Here is a 27,105-nt window from a genome sequence, read left to right on the forward strand (position 1 = left end):
CTGCACCTTCCCATGGCCTGGGAATGGAGCACTGGCTGCCAGAGTGACAGTGACATTTGAGTTCTGCTCCAGTCCTCAGTAAGTGGGAAGTGTTACTTGGAGAAGATTTTTCCACTCGTTTCCATGCATTCACAAGCCTCAACTCTCTCACCCTGTGGCTCCCGCCCTGCTCCATCCCAGCATCAGCCCAAAAACTCCCCCTGTCCTGGCCCATCCACCTCCCTGTGCTCCAAGGATCATCCAAACTTCCCATGTCAGGCTGTCCCCAGCACATCAGCTCCTCCCTCCTGGAGCTGACAGCACAGGCACCTCTCCTGCCAGCACTTGCTCATCTTCCACAACTGCCTGAGAGCATTTCCTATCCCAAATCTTGGCTTGGTCTGAGCTGTGGTTTGAGCCAGCAGTTTGACTGTCACTGTGATAGTGCCCGGGGCACAGTCCTGTGTCACACCCTTGTGCTCAAGTCCCCGCAGCCAGGCACGGCCAGGGTGACACGGAACAAATCCCGTTTGTCACCCTTCATGTCCACAGCTGCAACCCCTCTCCCAGTGACTTCAGTGCTCCAAGCCCTGGGGGTGGATCCCCAGCCTCTGGGAAGTGTGGGAAGCACTGGTGTCCCTGGACAGGCTGGCAGCAGGGCTCCCAGACACCCTGGGGCACAGCAGGCTGGAACATCTCCCCTCCAGAGACATCTGAGAGGAGGTGACAGTGCGGTGACTGCCCTTCTGACAGGGGACCAGGCCAGACAGTGGCCTGAGGGTAATTGTTTCCTCCACCGTGGTAAACAGATTGTGCAAGACATCCATCAGAATCAGCAGGAAAAGCTTTTTCCCTCCAGGCTGTGCGTGCTGAGGGAGCTCCTGAACCCAGAGCCAAACTCCACATCACTCCAGCAGCCCCCAGCTGCAGCTGTGCCTCCCCCAGGACCCCCCAGCTGTGCCCTTCACACACACACGAGGCCACAGCAGTTCTGATAACTTACAGTTTAATCAGCCAAATATACAAGTTCTCTTGGTGGTTTTTAAACTTGATCAAGTTGTTTTTTTTTTTTTTTTTGCCTTTTTTTTTTTTCCATCTGGATCTGACACAATAAATGTTGTTTGTTTTTCTCCTTTAAACAAAGGATGATGTGGTTAAAAACTGGCACTATCCCTAATAAGGAGGAGAAAAAGAAAATGAAGAGGAGGGAAAAGGGGAGACTGGCTGCAAGAAAGGAGGGATGAATCCAGGAAGGAACGGCACTCCAGATGTCCATGAAGTCAGGCTCCCAGCTTATACTGCAACGCCCTGCAGCAAAATTTGATGGGCTCTTTGCCAACTGGATTCCTCAGATACATTATCCTTTGGGATTTCATACCAAGTCAGTTCCCCACCCCATGCCCCACCCCAAAACGACCCCACAATCTATTTTCTTGCAATCTAGTATTTGAAGCACCTCCCCTCCCACACAGCTCCCTCCCACCCTGCCCCGCTCCCACCATCTACGAGTTCTTGATCCTAAAAACAGCAAAAACATTCGTGTTTCCAAACTGTTACAGGGAATTGCTGTCCAGCACAGCTCTGCACTGCAGAGAGCAGCTGCCCCTAACCCCAAATGGAAATCTGTGCCAGGATGAGGACAAACACATCGTCAGTGTCTCTTGGAGGTGGAGGTGAGGTCAATGCTGCAGGACGCCCTGCGTGGCAGCGATGGAAGGCAGAGCTCCTGGCAGGACCAGGCACAGTTCCCTGGTGTTTCCTCCTCTTGCATGGCCTGTGCTTACTTGTTAAGGGATAGTGACTGCAGTCTTTTACCTGCCATGGCCGCTTCGTCTTTTGCTGGGGAGGAAAACAACAGAGTTTCATCATTTCATGGTGCACGTCAGGGTCTGGGGGAGTTTTGGCAGCCCCAGGGATCTGAACCCTGCCAGGTGGCTAATGGAAAAATCCCACCCTTCCCACCAATTTCCCAGAGGTAAGAGGCACAGCTCCTCTTGATGTTCCCTTCTATCCCTGGTCTCTCTCCAGGTGCCCACAAACCACCCTGATGCCCACATTTCTCAGTGGAAGCCACCAAGCAGCCGTGTTCAGACTGCTGGCTCACACCTCCCAGGGAAAGGCCAGGAAGGGAAGGAGTGCTGGGAACTCCCTGGGCAGTTCAGATCCCCACATGCAAAGCAGATAAATCACCCAGCACAAGGAGCCTGCTACACCCCCAAACTGGAGCCAGCATTGCCTGGGAGGCAGGGGACAAGATGGATATCAAGGGCAATTCCCTTCTCTCTTTCCCTGCTCCAGTGCCCAAGTTCTTGTTTATGAAGCAAGAACTTTATGAGAGGGAAACACCCAAGTCTGGCTTTGCTGGGGGGAGTTGATGACACACAGGCTCAGAGGAGGGATGTGTGCCTCTGCAGGCATGGCATGGAGAGGTAGGAGAATATGATTAATTATTCTCTAACCTTTTCTTTCTTCTTCTTTCTTTCTGGCAGCTTCTTCCCTTTGCTTCCGAATGATGGCTAATCGGGCAAGGTCTGCCTTGGCTTGCTCTGTTTTCCCAGCTAGGTGCATTTTCATGTATCTTTCTTTTGCCTTCTGCTTCTCTATTTCCTCTCTGCCCAAAGGAAGCACACCAGTCACCAGAGTATCCAGGCAAGCCCATGGGAACAGGCAGAGTGGAGCTTTCCAACGAGGAAAAACCCCAAAACTGGGGGTCTTTCACCAGTTTTCAAGCACAGGTTCTGCCTATTTGCAGAGTAAGGTGAGAGATTATTTCTACCTTCCTTCAGCTAAGTAAGGACACAGACACACAAGGAGGTCAAATGAATTAGCCCCACATCACAAGAACTGTGACATGTTTTACCCTCAAAGGTGTGCTTCTGCTGAAGCAATCTATCCCAAATAAAAAAGATTAAACCTTCCCTTCCAAACCTCACCACTGCTAAATGAAACTAGAAGATTAAACTTTGGTTTTCAGGTAATTCGTCTGCCCAGATAAAAATGTCACCACAATATCTGGAATCTGGGAAACTGCCACCTGTCACCAGAGCACCTTCTGCAATGAGACTGAAGTGGATCCAAAGTGACCTCTGGTTAATGGATTTCTGTTCTGATTTTTGGCATAAGACTCCAGGAAAGGAATGGCCTAAATCCCTTTCACAGCAGTATGATTTCAGGGTTTCTGTTAGGTGTGATTTTTGGCATAAAACCTTAAGAAAGGAATGGCCTAAATCCCTTTCCCTCAGAACACCAGGGCAGGCTGCCTGGCTCCAGGATGGCCACAGCTGCTCCCAGAGGACAGACAAACTCCTGGGAAGTTTCTAAGGAACCACATTTTGAAGCACAGTGAGCCCACTTTGCTGCTGCTCAGTGCCTGCTTTAGACAGCAACGCACATTTAAGGGCCTCCCTGAAACACTGACACAGAGCAGGGAAAACACCTCCCTGCATCAAGCTGCTGCCAGCAGCAAGGCTGAAACTCCAGGGGAGCAGGGAACACTCACCTCTCTCGTCGTGAGAGCTCCTTGGGTCCATCCAGGTCCAGCTGAGTGACTTTTTTGGTTGTCTGAATGACACGGTTGGGGTTCTCTATGTCTATCAACCCCTCCACTCCTTTGCGCTTTTGCTGCAGGACAAGAACAAGAGGGAGCTTGAGGAGCTGTCACAGCCAGCTCTGGTTGTACCAGAGCTCCCCAAACACACTGCAAAGCACCCCAAAGCACAAGTCAAGATTTCACTACAAGCCAGCAAAACCATTTATGAATCAAGGCACCTTCAGCCTTTTAAAAAGTCTTGTTGCCTTTGTATTTAATTTGTAAATATTCACAAGTTCTCATTCTGAGGGCAAAATGCTGTCAAGTGAGCATTTCTTTGGCTTCTAAAAGTAGTTCTATAAAAAATGCACACCAAGTAGTTCTGCTCAGAATCCAGAGTGTGCATCTCCCCCCAGCCCAAGTATTAGGTGCATTAAGTGCCCTGAGAATGCAGTACCTGATAATCCTCATCATCTTCATCACTCTCATCTGAATCTAAAGATTTCTTCTCCTTTTTAGGGTCCCCTGTTGCTCCTTCACCTCCTTCTTCTTGCTCCTCCTCTTCCTACAAAATCAGAGGAAATGTATGTCACTAAAAATCCCAAGCCCAGCTCCTAAATGAGATTTTGGAGGGATGAGACAGCTCTGAGCACTGGTGTTCCTGACGTGGCCTTGTGCCACCAAGGGGGTGTGGCTGTCACAGAATGAGGGCTCTTCCTCAGCAACAGCATCACCTCCAAACAACTCTGCTGGTCTCTCTAACAGGAAAATGACTGTAAAAGACACCACTGGCACTTTACTTTCCCCAAATGAAAGCTCTCCAGAAGAATTTTGGCCTGGGTTTCCACTGCACACTACCTCAGAGACTGGAAACTACACGGATGCAGCTTAGAGCTTATTCTGGGTCTGGATAAATAAAAACACCTAGAGGAGAAAATTAACAACCATCAACCAGAACATTACTATCCAAGGAATTACAGCCTTTTTAGCACAGCTTCCACCAGTCAGAACCTGGGAATTAATTTAGCATCATAAGAAGAACCAGCATGGGTGTGAACAGCTTGTTTTACACTACCAACATCTCTCATCAAGCAATCAGCAAAGTGGATGAGCAAGGAACAGTAAGAGAAGTAATTTTGTTAATTGTGGGGGGTGTTTTTTAAGCTTTCCTTAATATATCAGTGTTAGATGTAACCATCACTATGTGATATGGATTATCACAAAAAAGAAATCCTTCTCCAAGAGCAGTTCTTTGGTTTGCTGTGAAAGAAGATACACATTTCAAGTGGGTCCTGCTTTTCTGTTCCACTTCCAGTCAGTATTTTTATTAACAACATGGAAGCAGAGAACACTTACACAGTTTGTGAATGACATCACACTGGTAGGAGTTGGAATTATTTTGGAAAACAGGATGAGACTCATAAGTGGTTTCAGAATTTGGAAATATGGCATGAATCCAAGAAGGTGGAATCAGAAACTAGCCAAGAGGAGTTACAGTTTGGAAGAAGAAATCCAACACGAAGCTGGAATATGTGGGTAAGCAGCAAACCAAGCAATCATCTCGAGTTCCAGCTGGGCAAAACATTAAAAAGGACTCAACACTATGGCTCAGAACTGCTTGAGAGAGTCATCTCAGAGGTATTCACCAGGATTTCCTACATGGGCTGTAATTATCCTCCTGTGGTCAGTGCTGTGAGGCCTCAGTTGGAATTGTGCATTTGGGCTGAAGCAGCACTTCCAGAAAGTCACAGAAAAATATCAGAGTGTCACCAGAGCTGTGATAAGTTGGGAATAAAGAGAGCAAGAGCCCCAAAATGCAGCCAAGGCTTTTATGACAGCAGTCAGGTCATGGTGGAAGTGGGGGGAGCTGTTACAGTCCAATGCTGGGGCACAGAAACACACCCAAGAGAGGCTCCACACCAGAAACTCTTTTATCTTTCCCTACAAAGCAGAGGCAAACAAGAAAATCTTGTGTCCAGGAAGAAGTCAAAGGAGTTTGGTCCATAAATCTACGATAGAAAGAGGGCAAATACAATAATTTCAATATACAGTAACATGTCAAGATGTGGCCCTTGTTCTCCAAAGCCAAGCTGCAGAACATGGATAAAAAAATGAGCTGACACTGGAGACTGAAATGATGAAGTATGGAGAGAAAAGGTCTCCAGAGCTGCTGTGCAATCAGCTCCCTGTCCTTTAACCTTCCAATGCTGCCCTGGGTGGTCTCCCAGGCCTCAGGAACCAGACTGGGTGACACCCTGGAGTCTCCCCAGCTGGAGATATTTGGGATCCATAGTGTGATCACTGCTGGAATGATCTGCAGCACTTGGCTAAGCTGCCATTGCTCCTGAGCAGCCAACAACCAGGCTGGATAAGGCAGGAATTAGGAGAGAAAGCACACAAAGGAGCAAACACATACCCTTGCCTTTTGCTTTTCTGCTTGGAGCTGGGCATCAATCTCCTCAGGACTCGTGTACTGCCTTGCTCGGCCTTTGTGGCCTCCTTTTCTACCTGCACAAAACAAAAAAAAAAATAACAAATGGTTTAGTGGTAACTTCCAGAAAGGTCTGCTCTTCCTGCAGCACTCTGGATTTTAGGTGTGGATAGGACAAACCAAAATAGCTGCTCTGACAGACCTAAACAAAACCCCCATTGAACCTGGTGAAATGCTCCAAGATTTTTAGGTGAGACACACAGAGAATTGGGATTATTGATATCACCCTTCCCTGCCTGTGCTCGTGGCCTCTCCAATTCCCTTCCCAGGCTGGCAAGGGATGCTCAGTCCCACAGCAGATCCCAGTTTCCTGCACAGGAGGAATCATAGTGTGTTCCTGTGGCTGCAACAAACATTCCAACAAGCTTGGCTCCTTAACCTCTCCCACTGTGTTAGGAGAAAATAGGAAGCTAATTGGACAAAAGCTTTGGGAATTACAACGGGAGCTGAAGAAGTCCTAAAAGGAGCCTCCACTTTTACTGCTTTATGAGGAAAAATAAAAACAAGCCCTAGGAACCAAGAAGGGGAGTCACTGTGGCTGGCACTGGCCCAAGTTCCAAATTGTGTTCATTAATGAACTGCTGAAGCCATTAATGCTCCCCTCAAGCCACTGCTCTGGTTATGTTCTTCCAGCCCAAAGAACTGGGAAGCAAGTTGGATAGAGCCAATCCACAGTCCTGAGTGAGGGCTGTGGACTGGCAAAAAGCAAACAACTCTGGCAAGGCAGCTCTGCCACTGCAGCAGTCCTGAAGTGCCATGGAAGGAGCAGGAAACACTGGATCTCTGTCCTCCTCCCCACTTCACCTGCCTTCACGAGGACAATGGGAACCTTACAGGGATGGGGAGGGGTGAGGGATCACCCCTCCCTCCCTGGCACTGTGTGGGATCCATGGGAGATGTGCCACTGCTCTCTCACTGTCTGCTGCTGGACTGGGAGGCACTGGGAGCCTCAGAGATCCAACATTTTCTGACCAATTCTCCTGGCTCAGCACAGACAAACTCTCACAATGCTTTAGCTCTGTCCCAAAACCTCACTGTGAAGCTTTACAGAAATTCCTCAGGTATTTTTCCAAAAGAAATGGGGAGGTCCAGAGAGCAAATTCTTCTCCCTGGATTCAGCTGGGGTAGCTCAAGGGCTCTCAAATCCTAAGCACAACCAAAAGCTTTGGTGCAGCCAGACAGGTGCTTTCTGTTTGTTCCCAGCCATCCCACGTGGGAACAATGGCACCCTCTGGAAGGAGATCTGCCATGGGAATGCTCCTGGGGAGACACCACCTCACTGCCCAGCACGTGACATCACCCCAAATGGAACAGCAGTGACGTTTGTGACACACCAACCCCCAAATAACCAAACTGTGCTCCCAGCCCGGCCAGGGCTCCTCACCCAGCTGCGCCAGAATTCCACACTGGGCTCAGGACCAAGGAACACAAACTGCTCCTTACTGCAAATAAACACTGGTGATAAGGGGGAGAAGCAACTAAAGAGAAACTATTTTATGTTAAAAGTCTAAAAAGAATCAAATGGAAGAATGGAGCCCACGGGAGCTCAGCACAGTGTAGGGATGGGGCTCTGCTCCCACAGGGAGATCAAACCTCACATCAGACATGGGGAGCTGGTCCAACACCTGCCACTGACCAGCTCTGTGCCTCAGTTTCCCCACATGAAAACAAGGACAACCCTTCTTTTCCACCTCCGTGAAGCACTTTTAAAGTAGAATCACCTGCAGATTTCACCTGCAGCAAAACCCAGTGGTGCCCAGGCAGGCCCATGTTCAAACACATTTGTCTTCAGCTTTAAACAGTCTAATTAAGGTATTTAGATGAAAGAGAATGGAATTATACTGATGGAATATCTTCTTTTTAAAATCAAAGTATTAGGGAGAAAAAAAGGAGATTAATCTGAAATAATCCTGTAAAAAATTTATTAGTAGCTTGTTTATACCACTCCCTTTTATATTAAACAGTGAGTGCCAAAATCCACTCTTCTGCCATCAATCCAACAACTCCCACTGACTTGGGGGAAAACAACCAAAGACCCCTCTTCTTCCACAAAGCAAAAGGTTTGAATCAAACACTGAAATAAAGAGCAGGAAATCCTGAGTTACAGGCATTTAAATATGAAAAATGGGGTTATAACCCGCCACGGTTCTTTGCCTTCACAAAAACCATGTGAAAGCTTCAGCCCCATCTCCTGTCACTGTGCAAATGGACCCACAACGAAGTGGCTCAATAAAATCTAAGCAAGGGATCAGTTTAGTGCTAAAGGCTGGGAAATGCTGATGAAATAAAGCAGAGCAAACTGCAGGGGAGAGGAATGAGGCGAGATGGCTTTTAACGCGTGTGACCGGGGTTTGCAAGAGCCAAACATGCAGACGGTGCATGTGGAGAAGGTTCTGGGTGGATCCTGCCGAGCCGTGACAGCCGGGCCGTGCCTCATCCCCGCTCCTGAATCACGCCAGGAGCAAGTCCCTGCCCGCTCGCAACACCCAAAACGCGGCGCTGCCGGAGCCACATCAAAGGAGCCGCGTTCGGAGCGCCTGAACGCCCCCCCTCAGGGGCGGGACCCCCGCCCGGGACGGCCGCCAGCCCCCGGTAGCCCCGGTGGGGCTGGATCCACCTCCCCGGGGCTCCGTGAGCCCCGTGCCAGGGGAACCGGCCGCGGCTCCCGTTCCAGCGGGAGCACATGGAGCCCAGCCCGGTGCCGCGGGAGGCGCGGACACCCCCAGGGGCTGCTGCTGGGCACAGAACGGGCCCGGCTCCGTGAAGGGCGGGGGGAAGGCGCCGTCTCTCGGGGGCGGGGAGCGGGCGAGGCACCCCCGGAGCCCCCGAGAACGGCGTGGGGGCAAAAAGAACCCGAGACCCCCTCAGAGCCCAGCCGCGGGGACCGCCGTCCGCCGCCGGTGAGGGGGAAAGAGACCCCCGCAGGCTCCCCCAAGGCCGGGACAGCGGGGAGAACGGACCCGTCGCGGCATCTCCACAGCCGGGGCCGAGCACGAGCCCTGCCCGCGCCGGGGCGGCCCACACACCCCCTCAGCCCCTTCCTCTCCGTGCCCCGTGTCCCCCCCCCGCCACCGCTCCCCGCGGGGGGACGCCCGGCCCGGCCCGGCCCCCACCACCTTTCGGCATCGCGGCGATGGCGGCGCGGCCCCCCCGGCCCGAGCGGCGCCCGGAACCGGAACCGGAACCGCCCCCGCCGCAGGCCCCCGCCGCTGGGCTGCCCGCAGCGCCGCCGCTGCGCTCCCGCGCCGCCCTCCCGGCGCTCCCGCAGGGGCAGCGGGAGCGGGAGCGGTTCCCTCCCGGTTCTCGCCTCTCTCGGGGCGGCGGCGCGGCCGGCGGGGAGCGTTTCGCTCAGGCAGCGCGCAGGGCAGCCCAGGGGGCGCAGGCACGGGCGGTGCGGCTGCGAGAGGACCCCGGTGACGGCGGCGGCGCGACGGGAGCGGGCGGTGAGCGGGACCGGGACCGGGAGAGAGAGAAACAGGGACAGGGATTCGGGCCAGGGCCAGGGCCAGGACCGAGATCGGGAGAGAAACAGGGCCAGGGATCCGGGCCAGGGCCAGGGCCAGGACCGGGATCGGGATCGGGGTCAGCACAGGAACCGGAACCAGGACCTGCGGCCTCCCCTCAGCCCGCCAGCCCCGGGTTCCGCTATGGGGCTGTCGGGGCCGGGCCGGCAGCCTCTGTTACCGAGATCTGACCGGAGTTGTCAGGAGACAACTTCAGCTGACAGGAGACAGCTGAAGGAGTGGCTGCCGCGCATTGCTGAGGAGAAAAGCTGACTTATCGTGCGGCAGTCACAGAGCTTTCACCTCTTTCACGAGCTCCGTAAAGCTCATTTTTATCCTTATAGTGGAAAGCGGGAAGGGGAGCAGAGAAACCTTAGGAGAAATGTATCTGACAGGTGTTTTTCTTTCCCAGTGATTCTGAGGGAGTGTTGGGAGTTCCCTTTGCCCCTCTCGTTGCCGAGGCAATGCCCAAGGTGAAGAGGAGCAGGAAGCCTCCCCCGGATGGCTGGGAGCTGATCGAGCCCACGCTGGACGAGCTGGATCAGAAGATGAGAGAAGGTGAGTGGGTGTTCTCAGGGATGGGACCCCAAAACAAGCTCACAGGAGCTACTTCATGAAGACAGGTGCACCTTTTTTGTGTCTGTGCCTCCAGTGGTGCTGCAGGTTGATCCTGGGCCATGCTGGTCCCTAGTTTTGGGGTTATGGGCACAGAGGTTTGGTTCCAGCTGGTTTAGGGATGAAGCTCATGGGTGTGTGGCAGTTCCTGTCCCTGTTGTTGCTGTGGGCGTGAAGTCACCCCCGATCCCACTGTGGGTCATGTCATCCCATTACCACTGGTTTTATATCCTAAAGGAGCTGTTCCAGGCCAGGTCTCTCACATTTGAGTCTCCTCCCATTAATCTCAGTCTTATGCCTGCCACGTATTAAAGTTATGGACGTTCTTGGAACAGTTCACTGCAAAGGGATTGAGAGAAGCACTTGGTCACCTGGTGTTTGTGTTCCCTCCCAGCTGAGACAGAGCCACACGAAGGGAAGAGGAAAGTGGAGTCCCTGTGGCCCATCTTCAGGATCCACCACCAGAAAACACGTTACATCTTTGATCTCTTCTACAAGAGGAAAGCAATCAGCAGAGGTGAGGAGGGCAGGGGTGAACTGGAGTGAGTGAGGTGTTCACCTGTGGATGCCACTGAGTCGGTGGGATCGGGTTTCTGGGGAAGGAGGATGGAGGGAAGGCTTGGCAGCTGCTTTACCTGCTGGTTACTACAGCTGGTAACTCCTGATAGTGAGACTTGTGACAGTGTCTGCTCCTCCCCAGAGCTCTATGAGTACTGCATCAAGGAGGGCTATGCTGACAAAAACCTGATTGCCAAGTGGAAGAAGCAGGGCTACGAGAACCTCTGCTGCCTGCGCTGCATCCAGACCAGGGACACCAACTTTGGGACCAACTGCATCTGCAGGGTCCCCAAAAGCAAGCTGGAAGTGGTGAGTCTCCAGCTTATTCCTCTGCCCTGCAGTAGTTGTTCTGACTTCTCCCAGCTCAGGGACAGCAGAGGGGGTAGTGCTGTTCTTCCTGGTCATTTCCTCTGCCTTTGCTGGTAGAATTGGTGTCCAGTTGGTGCTGAAGTTACTGTCAGCTTTGGCATTCATTTAAGGTTGTTAAAAATATGGGAAATAACACCAAATTCTGGAACCTCTTCCCACCCAGAGCCATTCCCTGCCTCGAGGTCTGAGCCTGCTGCTCTGGCTTGGCTGTAACACCCTCCTCATGTTTGTTTTTCAGGGCAGAATCATTGAGTGCACTCACTGTGGATGCAGAGGCTGCTCTGGATGAAGCCTTTTGCCATCAAACTTGTTTTTTGAACTCTGAGGGACATCCTCCTCCTCCTCCTCCTCCTCAATGGACTATGAGTGCAATTACAGCCATTTTCTGTGATGGGATATTTCTGTATTAAATTAAAGCAGCAGCATGATCACCTGGATCGTGCATAAATGGGGGGTGCTTTGGAGTAGGGTTTTGTGTAGCCATTTATTTTAAAATAAAGCTTGCCTTCCTGAGAGAGTGGTGTGATCTCCTGGTGAAATATGCCTGTGCCCCTCTTCTCCTGTTTTTGTTCTGGGTGCTTGAAGGTTGCTCTGCACAGTGAGCTGCTGTGGGTTTTTTTTTTTTTTTTTTTTTTCAACTAAGTCCATTTAAAAGGCTGTGTAGAAAGGAAATAAAGTTTCCAAATGTCCAGTCTTGAGTTCTTCCCTGACCACATGCAGATGGAAGCTACATTTCACTGGAATTCTCCGCTGAGAATTGATGCACAGATCCCTTCAGGAATGCCAGCAGTCTAGAGACTCAGAGTCACATGTGAAGTGACAGGACACAGACAAAACCAGCACTGAGCTAAACCCCTGTCAAATCTGATTTTGCTCCTTCCTTGTTTTGCACAGGGTTTGCTAAACTACAGCCCATTTAATCCTCATCAGTTGAAGGAAATTGACTGAAAATGTATTTGCTTCTCCTTAAAAAAAAGGGAAATATTTTATTATGTAACTGTTGCAAGAACTGGGGGTTGGGGATACACAAAACAGCTTTACTACAAGCCAGTTTAAAGAAGCAGGTCATGCATCTTCCTTGTGCTGGAAGAACTTGAAACTTCAGCATCCTGCTCCATTTTCCTGCACAGCCTCTGCCTTGCTGTCCTGCCCCCCAGGCTTTGCTGTCCTGTACTTGGCCCAGGGGTGGGGGGTCTCCTCTCCAGCCATAAATTTTAACCACCGGTAGTAGTAGCCACGGAAACCATCAATCTTCTCCAGGTATGGGTTTTTGTGCTTATACTGCAAAGAGAAATGCACCAGAACAAGTTTCTATTAGATGAGAGCTCACTTCAGCACCAACCTGCACAGCTACAAGATGCTACCAAAGAAACAGCAATCAAGTAATCATCAGCCAGAGCAGACAAACCCAAAGGACACTCAGGCAGACATTAAATCATCATATTTATGATTCCCCTCCCTTTCTGAAGCCTTCACAGCCTGCCAGTCCTGGCTCCTTACCCTGTCAAATTTGGGAGGGTACCGCGCTGCGAACTCCAGCTGCCGGATGATCACTTCATTGGGAGGCACCTGGTTATTCCTCATGTCCCGCAGGATCTCCGTGAGGTAACTGTAATCCAGCTGCCTCACAGCAGCAGCAATGAGGCTGCTGTAGATGTACTTGTTGGGAGTTATTCCAGACCTCTGGAAAGAACAAATGCTATGGTTAAACAAGTTTATCTGCTGACTACTGCAGGACTCGCAGAAGGAAAGGGCAGAGGCACTTTTTACACAAGGAGCACAGCTCTCATCACAGGACCTGTGAAGCAGCATTGCCAGCACAGGTGCAGGACACACCACCTGAGCTCCAGCTACTCTGGAGCTGCATGTTTTTGGGAAGAGAACAAAGCCACTCGTCACAAAAACCTCAGCAGGTCTTTTAAAAGCATTAACACTTCACTTTGCCTCTTTCTGCAGCTCAGACCCCAAGCAGCAGGGGATTTTTCTTTAATTACCTTCAAATCTGAGAGCAGCTGCAGTCCATCCTGCTGTTTGTGGCAGGCAACTGCCAAGTTACAAAATGTCTGGAGGTTAGGTGACAGTCCCCTCTTCACCAGAGCTGGCAGCATGCTCTGCAAGATACAAGTGTTGGCATCATTTCCCAAAAATTCTTACTGTAGCTTTCCAGACAGGGGGCTGGACATGCTAGAACAGAATCCAAAAATATTTAGAAATTAACCCAAGCACCAACTTATGGGAAACGGTGTGAGATCCCAGTTTCTACTGTGGACAGAGAAATGGGTCTCAGCAAAAGAGAGGCCTGAGACAAGGAGGTGGTGATGAGGCTGGTTCTGAGGTTTTTCTCTCACCTTTGCTCCCTCCAGGTCTCCCTGTTTACTTCTCTTCCTCATTAAAGTGTTGAAGAAGGTCACATCTACTTTTACTTTATGATCATCCAGCAACGCCAGCAAAGAGGACTCTGAGGGGCTTTGGGGTTCCACCAGCTCAGCCAGTAACGTGAACGTTTTAATGTTGGGCTCTGCATTGTCCTCTTTCATTTTGTTCAAGAATCCCTCCACATCCCCCATCAGAGCCAGTCTATGGGCTGGTGTGGCCACCGTCCCCAGAGAAACCACAGCTGTGTCAGCCACTCTGGAATCCAACAAGTTGGGCAGGTTGCAGAAAGGCAGCTTCTGGTTTGGGTGTGGCTGTTCCCGTTCCATCTCACTCTGGGCTCTCCTCATCAAGGCTCCAGCCCTGCTGTGAGTGACACTGGGGCTGTCAGGAGCAGCTGGTTCTGCTTCAGCCCCAGCCACATCTTTATTTTGTTGCTGGATCCGTTCCTCGGGCTGCACCGAACTCTCCTGAAATAATTGCTTTTCCATAGCTTCCACATCCAGCTGGACAGCAGCACTCTCTGATCCCTTCTTCCTCTGATTTTGCACCTTTTTCTTCCGCCTGCCAGGTGGCAGCTTTAGCTGAGGTGAGTTCTCAGGGGGACTGAGCAGGAGTTTAGAGGCCACAGCAGGATTGCCAATCCCACAGTCTCTGGCCGCGCGCAGCATCAGGTTGTAGGTGTGGCTGTCAGCCTTTATTCCCAGTTTATTCATTTGCTGCCAAACCTGAAGAGGGGAAGATGGATATTAAATAACAGGAGCATCTCTAGCAGCAGTAAGTACATCTGTTAATGGGATCTGTATGAGAAGGAGTGAATTTACAGCATGACAAGGACAGTGACCTTGAGCTGGAGAGCCCTGTGAGATGATCCAGGGTTATTTACCAGCGTAGGAGACGTCCCGAGCAAAGTCTGGTTTTCAGAACTTGTGCTAGGAGGAGCTGAACTCCTCCCATTTCACCACCCCACTGCTTTTCGTGTGTTCAGGTGATGAGTTACAACGCAGCAGCACTTTCCCCCCTCTCAGAACACGAGGACAAACCTGCAAGGCAAATCGGAAGCCATTTTCACTGTCTTTTATGCAGCTCATGAGAAGGAAACTGAAGGTCTCAGCTGTGAGGACATGGCCCTTCTGCACAATTTCCTGAAAAGAGCAGAGAGAGCATTAAACTTCCAGTTATCCTGTGTGGAAGGATAAAATACCACCTTCATCTTCTGGGGATAGATGTAACACGTTTTGGACACACCCAGCCAGTTTTAAAGCCAAAGCTGCCTCCTTTTAGGTAAATAAGCTTAGACTTTAGTATATACAATTTCACTGTACAACAGTAAGGATCAATTAAACAGAAACACGTGATCTGTAATTATCTCTGCTAGAAATGAAATTAAAACCCAATGCAACATGTCAACTTCTAGGAGCTTTAACCACAGCACAGAATAGGTTTAATGGGAGACAAGCAACCTATTTACCTTGAGTACATCCAAGCACATCCTGAGGTCTGAGCAGAGGGCACAGACCTTCAGCAGGGCGTGGTAGGTGATGAGGTTCAGCTCCTCGTTTTTGCTCTGCAGCTGCTGCCGCAGTTTCAGGGCGCTCTGCAGCCCCGAGTCCTTCCATGGAGACTCAGCACAGGCGTTGAACAGGGCTGTGTAAGTGGCCTCTGTGGGGATTAACCCTCGTTTTTTCATCTAAAGGGACAGAAGAATGATTTGAACTGGCCTTTTTACAAAAGGTCAGCTTGAATTTTTTAACTTGTTTTTAAGAGTTTCAGGCTAAGAAGGTGCCAAAGCTAACACAAAGGCATTTTGGAGACAAAGTAACACAACTGAATGCTTGAAATGCTTTTAGCTTAGAAAATGCTTTGAAGGAGAAGTTAAACCTACATCATTGTAGAGCCTGAATGCCTTCTTCACATAGCCAACCCTGCCACAGCCGCCAATGAGAACAGTGTAATTGCCTTCTTCTGGCTGGACACGCTCCTCCTTCAGCATCTGCACCTCAAACAGCTCCAGAGCCTCTGCCAGCTACAAGGAGGAGAAAAATCCATCATGAGGCTGCAAGAGAATCAACTACAACGGATATTAATATATGCAGCTGTAGGCAGATTGCAGTCCAAGTCCTACAATGTGTGGGGTTCCTCACAACAAGGTTGGAGAGGGTCTTGGGACGAGGGCATGTGGTAACAGGAGTTGGGGGGGATGGTTTTAAGCTGACAGAGGAGAAATTTAGGTTAGATATTGAGAAGAAATCTTTACTGTGAGGGAAGCGAGGCATTAGCACAGGTTGCCCAGAGAAGCTGTGGCTGCCCCTGGATCCCTGGAAGTGTCCAAGGGCAGGCTGGACAGGGCTGGGAGCAGCCTGGGTAGTGGAAGGTGTCCCTGCCCGTGGCAGAGGGTGGAACTGGATGATCCTTAATGTCTCTTCCAACCCAAACTGTTTTATTATGATTCTACAGTAAATTCTTATTTTAATTCTTTCTGTAAAGATACCAAGTGATAGAGACTGGTCAGAGCTGCATCTTTCAGCAGTGCTATTAAAAACAAGAGAGAGAAGAGCTGGGTTCAAACCTTGTCCTCTTTGATGAGGGCCTTGCACCGTAGGAAGTACCAGTATGGAGTGTTCTTAGGGCCACGTCGAGGTTTCCTTTCTGGTTCTTCTTCTCCTTCTTCTTGAAGCTTTAAATCCCGAAAGCGCGCTGTGGTTTTGTGGTAATATTTTCTAGAGGAAAATTTATCAGACAGCGTCCCGAACTCCACACCTTCATCATCATCGTCGTCATCCTTCTGCTCCTCGGCAGCTCCAGCGGAGCTGCCAGCACTGATCTCTCTCGGGTCGCTGCCGGGCAGTTTGGAGGAGGCCTGGGAGGAGCTGCACGTTCTCCAGCCCGGCAGCGGGCCCTGCCCTGGGGGCCGGCACAGCAGCGGCGCCTGCCCGGGTCCAACCCCGGGGGCTGCGCTCCGCGCCTGCACCAGAACGGGAGAGGCGTAGCGGCACCAGCGGGGGACGAAGAGCCGCAGGGAGCCCATGATGTGCTGCTGTCCCCAGAAGCGAGCGGGTGCGGAGCGGGACCGGGACCGGCAGCGGGATCGGAACCCGGGCCCGGTCCCGCCCTCACCCCGCCCCGACCCGCGGCGCCTGCGCGCACGGAAGGGGCGTGTCCCCGGCGGTCTCCGATTGGCCGGTGCGCGCGCGCTGCCCGCCGGGCGGCGGCGCTCCGAGCGCTGATTGGGCGGAGCGCGCGCGCTGCCCGTCGGGCGGCCGTGCCCGCCGTGGGTCCCGTCATTCCGCGGGCGGGCGGCGCGGGGCGGCCACGGGGCTGCCGCCGCCGCCTCCCCTCACTGAAGGAGCTGCCGGCGCGGAGCGGAGCGGGCCGGGCTGGGCCCGCCCGGGCCCGCCCGGCCGCCGCCACCAACACCGCCACCATTCCGCCCCTACCTTCCCGTTGCCGGCGGCCCCCAGCTGCCACCATGCAAGAGCTCATCGCCAGCGTGGACCACATCACGTTCGACCTGGAGCTGGCCGTGGAGCAGCAGCTGGGGGCACAGCCGCTCCCCTTCCCTGGCATGGACAGTGCGTGTGGGCTCTCTTCGCGGGGCGCTCGGGCCGGGGCCGTGGGGCCGAGGAGGGTGGGCTGGGCTGGGCTGGGGTGCCTGGGAGGTTTGCAGGGATCTGAGCGTCTTCCTCAGGTCTTACCCGTAGAGCCACCCAACTACCGCTTCCCCCGTGAGGTTTCTGTCATAACCCAGATGTTTTTCTTTTCTACTTAGCGAAGTTCGTAGTTACTGCCAGCCAGGCTAAAAAATTAAAGTTCAGATATTACCGCGAATAAACATCACTCTCCTGCACAGTACTTTCTATTTCCTTTTTCATTCCCTTTTGGTAGATGAGGTATTTTGATGGGAAGAGTCATCAACTTTAGGTATATCCATGTCTGACTCTGTAAATCTTTTCCTTCAGTCTGATACAGACTCAGGAGACTCCAAGTTTGCTGAATTTTTCTGGCAGGAATACTAAACTTTTGTTTAACTCCTTTGAATGTTCCTCTTTGTCAGGATCTGCAAGGGATAACATCCTAATGGTTGTTTCAGGCAATTCTGGTAAAGAAATATAAAAGCTGTAATGCCATGACTACAAATCCAGGGTTCAGGAGTTGGACTGTGATGATCCCCGTGGATCCCATCCAGCTCAGGATATTCCATGATATGGCTGACTTAACAGCAGAGGAAAACCCAGTCAAAAACTTAAATAGCTGAAAAGCAAAGCAAGCACCTCCAAATCTCTGCAAACTCCCCTTGCTGTTCCTCAAGAAGAAAACAGATATTTTTGAGTGCCAGGCTTTAACAAGGAACTCCTGTAGGAAAGTAAATTCCCCAAACCAAAATGTTGCTTTTCTCTTGATGTTGGTGATCAGATTTTCTTTCTAGGGCAGGAAATGTTTTGAAGGTTGCCGTGAAGCTTTGGTAAAATAAATAATGATTCCTTGTTCTCTCCACAGAATCGGGCGCAGCTGTCTGTGAGTTTTTTTTAAAGGCGGCATGTGGAAAAGGCAAGTTGTGTGGAGTATTGGAAAAGGCAGTTACTCTCACAGGACTGGGAGGGTGAAAACAGATTTTCCAGCACTGATTATAGTGGTTTTGTTTTGTAAAGCTGAGGGGATAACGTAGGTAGAGGAGAAAACTGAAGGGTGTTGGAATATCTGCAATTGGGAAATAATGGTATTTTTTAAGGGAAGTAAATAAGCAAAGCTACTGTTAAAGGAAGGTTTGAACTCGCCATAAGCTGACTTTGCTGTGGATCTGCCTCTTAGTTGCTGTGGTTTGTAGCTGCCAGGATTAAGAGCTGGAGACTTGGTTGTGAAGCTCATTAGAGAGTATCACAAGGCTGTTTTGGAATTCCCTGTTTTGCTGTTATCACTTAAGGCTGAAATCGTAGGTGATGTCTTCTGAAACCACTCTTGCAGAGGAGTTGCTGTTGCCCTGTTTAATTGTTCTTTTTTCCCTTCTCCTTGCCCCACCCACCCTTCCACAGGAGGCATGTGCCCGTTCAGACACATCAGTGGGGAAAAGACAGTTGTTTGTAAACACTGGCTACGAGGACTGTGCAAAAAGGGAGACCAGTGCGAGTTCCTACACGAGTATGACATGACCAAGATGCCTGAGTGTTACTTCTACTCCAAGTTTGGTAAGTAGCTCCTGCTTAGCCTTCCCTGCAGGTGTGGGAGTCTGAAGATGATCCCTCCTCAGAGCGTTACATTCTTCTGTGTCTCATGTTAGATTGACATTTTTCTGGATCTCACCTTATTACCCACATAAATTTGTGATGTACTGCAGATGGCTTCACTTCACTGCTTATCCCTTGCAGGAAGAGGGGGGAAACTGCTTTTTTTACTGCTTTTTTTGCCTTAAGTTCATTTTTTGGGGATATGAAATGAGTAGGCTGAGCAGCTGGTCCTTGCATGACTCTGATTTTGGGGAGCTGATGAGCAGCAGAGGGCATGGGTGTGCAAAACTTTTGTGCACTTGCTTTCCAGCTCTGGAGATCTGGACATAATGAGGCAACTTGGTGCCAGAAACTTACAGTCTTGTAGGTTTCCTTGGATTGAGGTTAGTGTGCAATTTGTAGTTTCTCCACACTTCCGGTGCACTAAATGTTTGGGTTTTGTTGCCATGACTGCTCTTTCAAATTTAGTTCCCCCATTGTTTTTAAAAACATAAATAATGTAGTCTGGTCGAACTTGGCTGACCAGGGGTGAGTCCTTGGAGCTCTTCACGGAGGTTAAGGCAGGCAGTGAGACTGTTGTGCCTGAACTTACAAATATTGGTAACAGCTCTGTGGGAGCTACATGATCCAGGTAATGTTTTGAGAGTCGTTTTGATCTCAAACCTGCACAATTGACTGAGAAGTGTGTTTGCCTTTGGTACAGGGGAATGCAGTAACAAGGAATGTCCATTCTTGCACATTGACCCGGAGTCGAAGATCAAAGACTGTCCCTGGTATGACAGAGGCTTCTGTAAGCACGGTATGTGCCTCCCACAGTTTCTGTTCCTGTGCCTGGAGGTCGGAGGGGAGTGTTGCTGTTCCATCTTTGCATGATCTGCTGGTGGATATGCTGGGATCTGCTGGGATATGGATGTATGGAGTGTGAACTGCTGAGCTTTGTGTTGTTGCAGGTCCCCTGTGCAGACATCGGCACACTCGGAGAGTCATTTGTGTGAATTACCTGGTGGGATTCTGTCCAGAGGGGCCTGCCTGTAAATTCATGCAGTGAGTATGCTCCAGGCCTGCTCTGCAGCCTGCTGTTTCCCTTGTGTTCTGGTACAAATCTGGTCAAATGAGGGTGCTCCCTTGCTTCCCAATGGTTTGGAGATTTGCCAGTGTTTAGTTGGGCCAAATTTGTACTGGTTTGAGGATTGAAAAAGTATTTACAAGAGCATGTAGTGACAGGACAAGGAGGAATGGTTTCAAACTGAAAGTGAGTAGGTTTAGGTTAGGTATGAGAAAAAGAAAGTCTTCCCTGTGAAGGTGGGGAGACCCTAGCACAGGTTACTCAGAGAAGCTGTGGCTGCCCCATCCCTGAAAGTGTCCAAGGTCAGGTTAGATGGAGCTTGGAGCAACCTGGGATAGTTCAAAGTGTTCCTGCCTGTGGCAGGGGGGGTTGGAAACGTATGAGCTTTGAATCCCTTCCAACCCAAACCAGTCTATGATATGGGGCAGGGCCTCTCCAGGGAGTTCCCAGTAAGATTGGCATGGTGATTAGGTGCCATCAGTGCAGTGGAATCACATGGATTTATGTTCCAGAAGGCAGAGGGATATGCTACACATATGTAAAGAGAAGTGAGGAGGGGGAGATGTGTTTCCTGTGAGCCAGATTTAACTGGCTGAATGTTTTGTTGTTTGGAGTTACTTGACTGAGCTGATGATAAAATGTTGGCATATGATTTAAGAATCAATTTTCTTGTTTCTATCTAAACCAGCCCTCGGTTTGAACTGCCAGTGGGAACCACAGAGCAACCACCACTGCCTCAGCCAACACAAACACAGCAAAAGGTACCCAGATTCCCTGCCTCCCTACACAGCCACCCTCAAACCTCTCCCACAGTGCTTTAAAATAGATTAGGTTGTCAAGTGGTCAAAATTGGGCACCCAGGCTCTTGGGTCTGGAAGTGAGAATTAAGCAGTGAGCAACCCTGAGTGCCATTGTAGTGATGAAACCCCACAATTGTTCCAGCTTCACATGGAGATCATGTCACAGAACACTCCCACGCTACACAGAAACACATCATATGTGGCTGTGCAGCAGTCTGCCAGGTTTTGTAATCAGGGTGACATCCCTCCGTGATGGCAATGATATTTTAGCAGCCTAAACCTACTCTCCAAATCTGCTTTCCAGAGAAAAACAGGATCACTGGGCTTTGTAAAGCTCAGTGCTTGATTTCTTCTTTCTGGTGCTCCAGCTGGCAGAGCACCCACACACAGACTTGGAGGAAAATTGATCATTTGACATATGGGGTGCTCTTTTCCCTTAACAAAACAAAAACCACAAAGATCTTTATCCTCGATGCACTTAACGAGTCAGAACTCTTCTCCTACCCAACAGAGGACACCCCAAGTCATTGGAGTCATGCAATCTCAAAATAACAACAGTGGGAACAGAGGACCCCGGCCATTGGAACAGGTCACCTGCTACAAGGTAATGCAGAGGGGAGGGCTGAGGAGGGAAAGCAAAATGCTTTTTCACAGTGTAAAAAGGTTCATGAGTTCTGAGCTCTGCTCAGTAGACACTCCGTGGTGCCTGGACACAGCTGTGGGAATTGGCCTTGAGTTCTGAGGTCGCTGCCTTGCTGTGACAGTGACAAATTCTGTAGGACTTTGCTGTCTGCTAATAAACAGGAAAAGCCTGCCCCAAAGACTGAAAGGAGACTGTCAAGCTGCACATTTCAAAATAAGAGTTAATAGTAATTTTTTGTCTCATAAGCCGATTTGCTTACGCTGGTGGGTGTAGATTCTCTTCTCCGCTGGAGAAGGTCATTGAAAGTTTCCTGGAAGGTCATTGAAAGTAACAGAAATTAGATTTGCAAAGCCTGCTCAGTATTTTGAACTCTAAATGCACCCTGTGGTGTCAAACCAAGGAATGAATTGTTCACCTTGGTTGCTCATTGAGGAGCACCAGAAAAATTTGGACACAATCAAGTTTCCATCTCCTTATTTTTCCACAAAAGCCACAGTCACTAGAAAAGGACAAAGAATCTTCCTGTCCCTTTAGCCCTGACAGTTACAACATTTTGCATGTCAACTCTGAGCCTTAGATGCTTCTTTGGGTGAAAGTCACTGTGATTGAACAGGGATATTAAATAGCTGAATCCATTTCACTGAATACCTTTAATAGCTACCTCTATTATCTACAAGTAAATTACAGATCTGGAGAAGGCCTTTGCACAGATACTGCCATTTCTCTGTGTTTGAGTAGCTTTAAGATGCAAAGTCATGAATCTGTGACTTTCTCAAGTTCAGAGGTGCTTTTCTCTGTTTATTCATGAAGATCAGGAGAGTCCCCATGGATATGGTGCATATCACGTGGAGCAGTCTGAGAAGCCTCAAATGTTGAAATCCTCCTCCTGTGCTGAGGGTTCTCTCCTTTGAAATGCCTTAGAATAACATGGCATCAGGTTACTCCCAGCATAGAAGCAGTTTTTGCTCCAAGGCATGGTACCAGCCCATAAATCTGTTCCTTGTGACACCCTGTTTCACTTCACCTGCTAAATGCTGCATCTTCTACGTGTGGAAATGCTTCCAAATGGGAGCAGTTGCTGGATGCCTTAAAGCAGTTTGGAGGAAAGAGCTGTAACTCTGCAATAACTCCTGTCTCTTTCCCTTTCAGTGTGGTGAAAAAGGTCATTATGCCAACAGATGCACCAAAGGACACCTGGCCTTTCTCAGTGGACAGTGAAGGAGCAGCAGGAAGGTGCAAGGGAGCTGTTACCACTGAGGAAAGGTTTCTGCCTAGCACAATGTCTGGAGCTATTAATCAGGTTGTTTTTTTAATGCCATTACTGAAAGAACTGGTCAGAGGCTGGCTGCTGCTAAGCAACATTTTTGTAACTGTCCCAAACTTTTTTAAGTTTTAACCTTTTTAAAATCGATTTTGGCCTCTGCCTGTTTTCATTGAGCCCTTATGAAAGGTAGATCTAAAAGCCAGTAGATAATCCAAGCCCTTACTGGTGCAGCACTCCACATAAACACATCTTAGGCCAGTGTTTCTTTCAAGTATTTTCCTTCTGCCACTTCTCTTTGGAGAATCTGCAGCGTTTCAGCCCTCCCTGTGGAAGCCTGAAGACTGACTGGGAAAACTTAACACTTGTAATGCCTTCTCCTCAGTGAGGTAGAAGGGATTCTGCTGTCCTGTAGCTCTTCAAAAGCAAAGTCCTGTTTCCAGGTCAGCCTGGTGAGCTTGTCCTGGTGGCTGACAAAGCCCCTCACATACATCAGGCAGTAAAACCTGTGTCCACTTGATTTGTTTCTGTGCTTCTTGCTGTACTGAAGGTTAGAAATCAATCTTCTGGGAGAGAACTGATCAGGGGGAGAATAAATTGGCATCTCTCTGGTTAGCCAGACAATAAGGAACAATAATTATAGGAAAGCTGCATCTGTGCTCAGTTCCCACGTGAAGAAAGGAGGGACAAGAGCACGGCTTGGAGTAGGAATAGAAGAGCCTTGTCTCAGCCCCATTGTCCAGCTCACACTGAGCAGGTATTCCCACACTCTAGAGAGCAGGAGTGGGGCTGTATATTCTTATGGAACACTGCTTTTAAAGTGTTGGTAGAGATTCCTTCTGAGAGCATTTTTTTCCAACACAAACCCCATTTATTTTGAGATGACTATTTCAAAAGGGCCAATGACAAAATGTGAATTAAAAGTAAAAAAATACCCGCAATGTGAGCCTTATTGAATCTGTCCCATCTCTTCATTTGCTGCCTGCCTTTATACTTTGTTTTTATTGAAATGTACTGATGGCAAAAGCTGGCTGTGAATTTATTTTTCTTGAAGAACAAGGTAAATGTGGCTGGATTAAGAGAAGTGACCAGAGCCTGTGTTGGTGTCAATGACTGCAGTTATTTCACTGTGGAAGTTTCAACTCTGGAGTCACAGACCATCAGACACTTTCATAACACTCTGTGCCCCCCTCAGACTGAGCTGTGTGATCTGTATGTAACTGGGCATGAGGAAAGGGAGCTAAACCACTCCAGTGTCTGATCACCTTCCCCATCGAGTTCAGGGGCTTTTGGGCTTCAGTACCAGTTTTCAGCACTGAAAGCCTTCCTGTAACCACTGAAGCTCTTGGGAGATTGTTCTTGCCCCTCAAGCAGTGGTTTTCACTCTCCCTGCTGTTCAGACAAGGATGGTTCAGGTGGGCAGCAGTGCCCAGCTCCAGGTGCTGGTGTCACTTTGGGGTGCGAGGAAGCTCAGGGCTGAGACCACACCCACAGATGCTCCTTTGAGCTGCATTTAAGTCAAGCAGGAAAGTTTTCCTTTATTTTGATGCATTAAAAGTCTGAAGCTTATTTGCACTCAGAATGACGTCCCAGTTTTGGCAGTGAAAGGAGTGTGATGGAAATGTGGGGTTAGCTGAGGCTGTGACAGAAGAGCTGCTCAGACAGTGCTCTGCAGTGATGGAAACCTGCCCTAAACACCTCCAGCCCCTGGTGACAGCCTGGCTGAGAACCAGAAACACCAACAGGGCACACAAAGCTCAGAGATTCTTTCAAATCAAAACACATCTTCTCAGCCCCTTGTCCAGCCTGTCCATAATGGCCAGGAAGAAGCAATCCAATGCTATCATTTTTATCAAACAGGAATCAGTTACCAATAGTGCCCCCAGTTAAAATACAACCCAAGGAGCAGCTGCTTTCCCTCTGAACTGACCCTGAGGGGTGACACTCTCAGACAACAAACTTATTTGCAATTAACAACTCAATTAGGAGAGTGTCAACTCAGGAAATGTAAAGTGTTATGCACTTTATTATTGGTCACAAGAGTACAGATTTAATACAGTTTTGATGTCTTCTGTCAGGGTAGCTGTGCCAGGAGCTGCACCTTCACCTTCTGATGGTGTTTCAGTGGTATTTCCTCCTGCGGTCGTGCTCTGCAGCAAAGCACAGCAAGTTAACTCTGCTGAAATCACAAGGAAAAAACCCTACCACACCTGAAATTACATTCTGAAAACCCCCTGAGCATTTATTTTCTAGGTGCTGTCAAGTCAGACAGGCACCAAGGTCTAAACTTTCTTCACTGCCAAGAAAATACTCAGTAAGCATTCAAGTTTTCTACGGCTAAAAGAAGTTTGTTTGCCAACAATCTTACATTTTATTTCTAAAAGCAGCAGCAGGGTTTTTATTCCCCAGGCAACCTTCCAAGCTGCCCTGCACACACTCAGCCGTGGTTTTTACTTACTTATGTGGCTGTAGCTCCACATGTAGCTGAGGACAATGTACCCAGCCAGCACCATGGAGAGACCCCCGAGGCCCCCCTTCCTCACATTGATGTATTTGTTGTAGTATCTGCTGTGACCTGCGGAGGAGGAAAATTTTTCAGAGCAGCCACATGAGTTGTGTGCGTTACCCTGTGAGAGAAAGAAGCAGCCAGGATTCACAAAACTTCAGGAAATTGGTTCTAATGGAACATCTGACGGTCTCAGAAGCAAGACTGAGAGGAGGCAACCTGTGTGTTGGTTGAGCAAGGTGATCCCAAGTTAATAAACCTAAGCCTTAAAAAAAAAAAAAAAAAAAAAAAAAAGGAGAAAACCCCCATTTTCCCATTTTTCCCCCTAAATATTATTATGACTTTCATGAGCTCAAGCTGCTTTGCAATTATCAAACTCTTCCATACATTATATACATGCACACATGTATTATCAAAGGCAGACACTTGCATTTGGCATTTTGTGTTTAAATCTACCTGAATGACATTTGTACCTACAGCAAAAGACATTGGTCCCAAGTGATCCATAAGGGCTCTGTCTCCCCTTTTACCATCTGTGGGGATCAAATGCCTTTTAATCCTTTTTTGTTTACTTGTGATGTTGCACAACCCCAAGATTTTCAGCCAACGCGTTCAGGACTAAGGGCCCCCCATTTCCCCCTTATACAAGAAAGAATACTGAAAACAAACATCCGGTGGATAAAGCCCATACGAGAAATAAATTTACAGTTGGAAAAACGAGATGTTACAGGAGAAACTGCTCTGGGAAGGCAAAACTGGCCACGGAGCAGCCCCTGCAATGCCAGACACCTCCCCCCAGGCAACATCCAGTCCGGCAGCCAGGGATTCTTGTGTGCTACTCTCCCTGGCTCCGTCAGGGGAAGGAATGAGGGACCCGCACCCTCTGGGCCTCCCCCCAGCCCCCTCACCTCTCCGAATGGCCCCCATGATGCCGCCGGGGGTGAAGTCCCTCATGGCCAGCCAGCTGCCCAGCTGGCCCAGCTTCACGTCCATCAGCTTCATGTCCTTGAGGAGAACTGCGGAAGGGAGAGGGAGAGGGAGAGAGAGCCCGGTGAGCGCGGGGCTGAGGGAGGGAAGGGGACACCGCGGTCACCTTGATCCCCCCGCACTCACCCGGCGGATTCGCCATCTTGCTGTGCCCGGAAGGGACGGGCCGCGGGGGCTCATGGGAGAGGGAAGGGCGGGAACGCGGGGGCGGGGCCGGCGCCATGTTGAGTGTGTCACGGCGCCATGTTGAGTGTGTCACGGCGCCATGTTGGGTGTGTCACGGCGCCATGTTGGGTGTGTCACGGCCCCCTCAGGAGGGACCATGGCGGTCCCGGTGCCGCCTTGAGCCCGTCCAGCCTGTCCTAGGGACAGGACAAGGAGTAATGGGTACCAATTGGAAGTGGGGGAAGTTTTGATTAGATATACAGAAATAATTCTTCCCTGTGAGGGTGATGCGGCTCCGGCACAGGTTGCCCAGAGAAGCTGTGGCTGCCCCATCCCTGGAAACATCCAAGGCCAGGTTGGAGAGGATTGGAGCAACGTGATCTAGTGGAAATTGTCCCTGCCCATGGCAGACGGTTGGAACTGGATGATCTTTAAGGTCCTCCCACTTCCTTGACATTCCATGATTCTGTGATCTCCTCTCTGGGGGCCAATTCCCCAGTGGGGGCTGCACACACTGCCCCAGGTGCCACAGGCACTGCTAGCCTGCCAGAGGGCTGGGGCACCTGAGGGATTTTCCCTTCATTTCCAGTCCAGCAGGTCCCTTCATCAGCTGCACCTTTCCTCAGGGGATGGTAAACAACTCCTGATCATGTCCTTCAATCCCCCAGGGCAGCGCCTCACACCGTCCCACGTTATGGGGTGTCAGGTGCCCTCCTCGCAGTGCTTCAGATTGTGAGGAAATATAGAAAAATTCACAAGTTGTCATCAGCATCTTCACACGTCTCCATCAGCAATCTTGCCAATGTCCCACAAATGAACCTTTTCCAATGTGTTCTTAAGTTGCAGCTCTAACACGGTAAATATGTGTTCATAGGCAGTATATACTGCAACATACATTGAAATTGTCGCTTATTGCGCTGTAAGAAGTTCTTTTTCAGTGCCCACTGAGGACTTTTCCCTGTGGGAATACGCTGTGCTCTACTCCAGCTCCTCTGGAAGGGCGCCAAAGGCAAAAGGAGAGGCTGGGTTGGGGTATAT

At 49.9% G+C, this 27,105-nt stretch overlaps 5 protein-coding genes across 7 annotated transcripts; 2 read left to right on the forward strand and 3 right to left on the reverse strand.

Moving 5' to 3' along the window:
- Window positions 1-1,036: 1,036 nt before the first annotated feature.
- PDAP1 (PDGFA associated protein 1) lies at window positions 1,037-9,209 on the reverse strand. Its single transcript, XM_053957488.1, has 6 exons — window positions 9,116-9,209; window positions 5,925-6,016; window positions 3,966-4,073; window positions 3,479-3,600; window positions 2,439-2,590; window positions 1,037-1,818 (listed from the first exon to the last, which is right to left on the reverse strand). The coding sequence occupies exons 1-6, from the start codon at window positions 9,123-9,125 to the stop codon at window positions 1,760-1,762; spliced, it is 543 nt and encodes a 180-aa protein (XP_053813463.1). The 5' UTR covers window positions 9,126-9,209; the 3' UTR covers window positions 1,037-1,759.
- A 131-nt stretch (window positions 9,210-9,340) lies between these two features.
- BUD31 (BUD31 homolog) lies at window positions 9,341-11,559 on the forward strand. Of its 2 annotated transcripts, none has more exons than XM_053957489.1 (5): window positions 9,341-9,442; window positions 9,915-10,060; window positions 10,512-10,634; window positions 10,818-10,984; window positions 11,283-11,559. In XM_053957489.1, the coding sequence occupies exons 2-5, from the start codon at window positions 9,967-9,969 to the stop codon at window positions 11,331-11,333; spliced, it is 435 nt and encodes a 144-aa protein (XP_053813464.1). In that variant the 5' UTR covers window positions 9,341-9,442; window positions 9,915-9,966; the 3' UTR covers window positions 11,334-11,559. The 2 variants fall into 2 exon arrangements, with proteins under 2 accessions (XP_053813464.1, XP_053813465.1); XM_053957490.1 differs by lacking the exon at window positions 9,341-9,442 and adding an exon at window positions 9,497-9,821.
- A 586-nt stretch (window positions 11,560-12,145) lies between these two features.
- On the reverse strand, window positions 12,146-16,445 carry PTCD1 (pentatricopeptide repeat domain 1). The gene is made up of 7 exons (XM_053957879.1): window positions 15,987-16,445; window positions 15,303-15,443; window positions 14,889-15,107; window positions 14,461-14,562; window positions 13,393-14,145; window positions 12,545-12,727; window positions 12,146-12,325 (listed from the first exon to the last, which is right to left on the reverse strand). The coding sequence occupies exons 1-7, from the start codon at window positions 16,443-16,445 to the stop codon at window positions 12,146-12,148; spliced, it is 2,037 nt and encodes a 678-aa protein (XP_053813854.1).
- Window positions 16,446-16,720: 275 nt separating this feature from the next.
- CPSF4 (cleavage and polyadenylation specific factor 4) lies at window positions 16,721-23,502 on the forward strand. Of its 2 annotated transcripts, XM_053957482.1 has the most exons (8): window positions 16,721-16,989; window positions 17,915-17,965; window positions 18,448-18,600; window positions 19,343-19,438; window positions 19,590-19,683; window positions 20,394-20,466; window positions 21,017-21,109; window positions 22,298-22,448. In XM_053957482.1, exons 1-8 carry the CDS (start codon window positions 16,887-16,889, stop codon window positions 22,364-22,366), a joined length of 732 nt encoding a protein of 243 aa, XP_053813457.1. In that variant the 5' UTR covers window positions 16,721-16,886; the 3' UTR covers window positions 22,367-22,448. The 2 variants fall into 2 exon arrangements, with proteins under 2 accessions (XP_053813457.1, XP_053813458.1); XM_053957483.1 differs by lacking the exon at window positions 19,590-19,683 and having other exon boundaries at window positions 22,298-23,502.
- Window positions 23,503-24,407: 905 nt separating this feature from the next.
- ATP5MF (ATP synthase membrane subunit f) lies at window positions 24,408-26,140 on the reverse strand. The gene is made up of 4 exons (XM_053957491.1): window positions 26,029-26,140; window positions 25,824-25,931; window positions 24,868-24,984; window positions 24,408-24,559 (listed from the first exon to the last, which is right to left on the reverse strand). Exons 1-4 carry the CDS (start codon window positions 26,123-26,125, stop codon window positions 24,531-24,533), a joined length of 351 nt encoding a protein of 116 aa, XP_053813466.1. The 5' UTR covers window positions 26,126-26,140; the 3' UTR covers window positions 24,408-24,530.
- Between the last annotated feature and the right edge of the window lie 965 nt (window positions 26,141-27,105).

Source organism: Vidua chalybeata, chromosome 16 (genome assembly GCF_026979565.1).
Source record: "Vidua chalybeata isolate OUT-0048 chromosome 16, bVidCha1 merged haplotype, whole genome shotgun sequence".
NCBI lineage: Eukaryota > Metazoa > Chordata > Aves > Passeriformes > Viduidae > Vidua > Vidua chalybeata.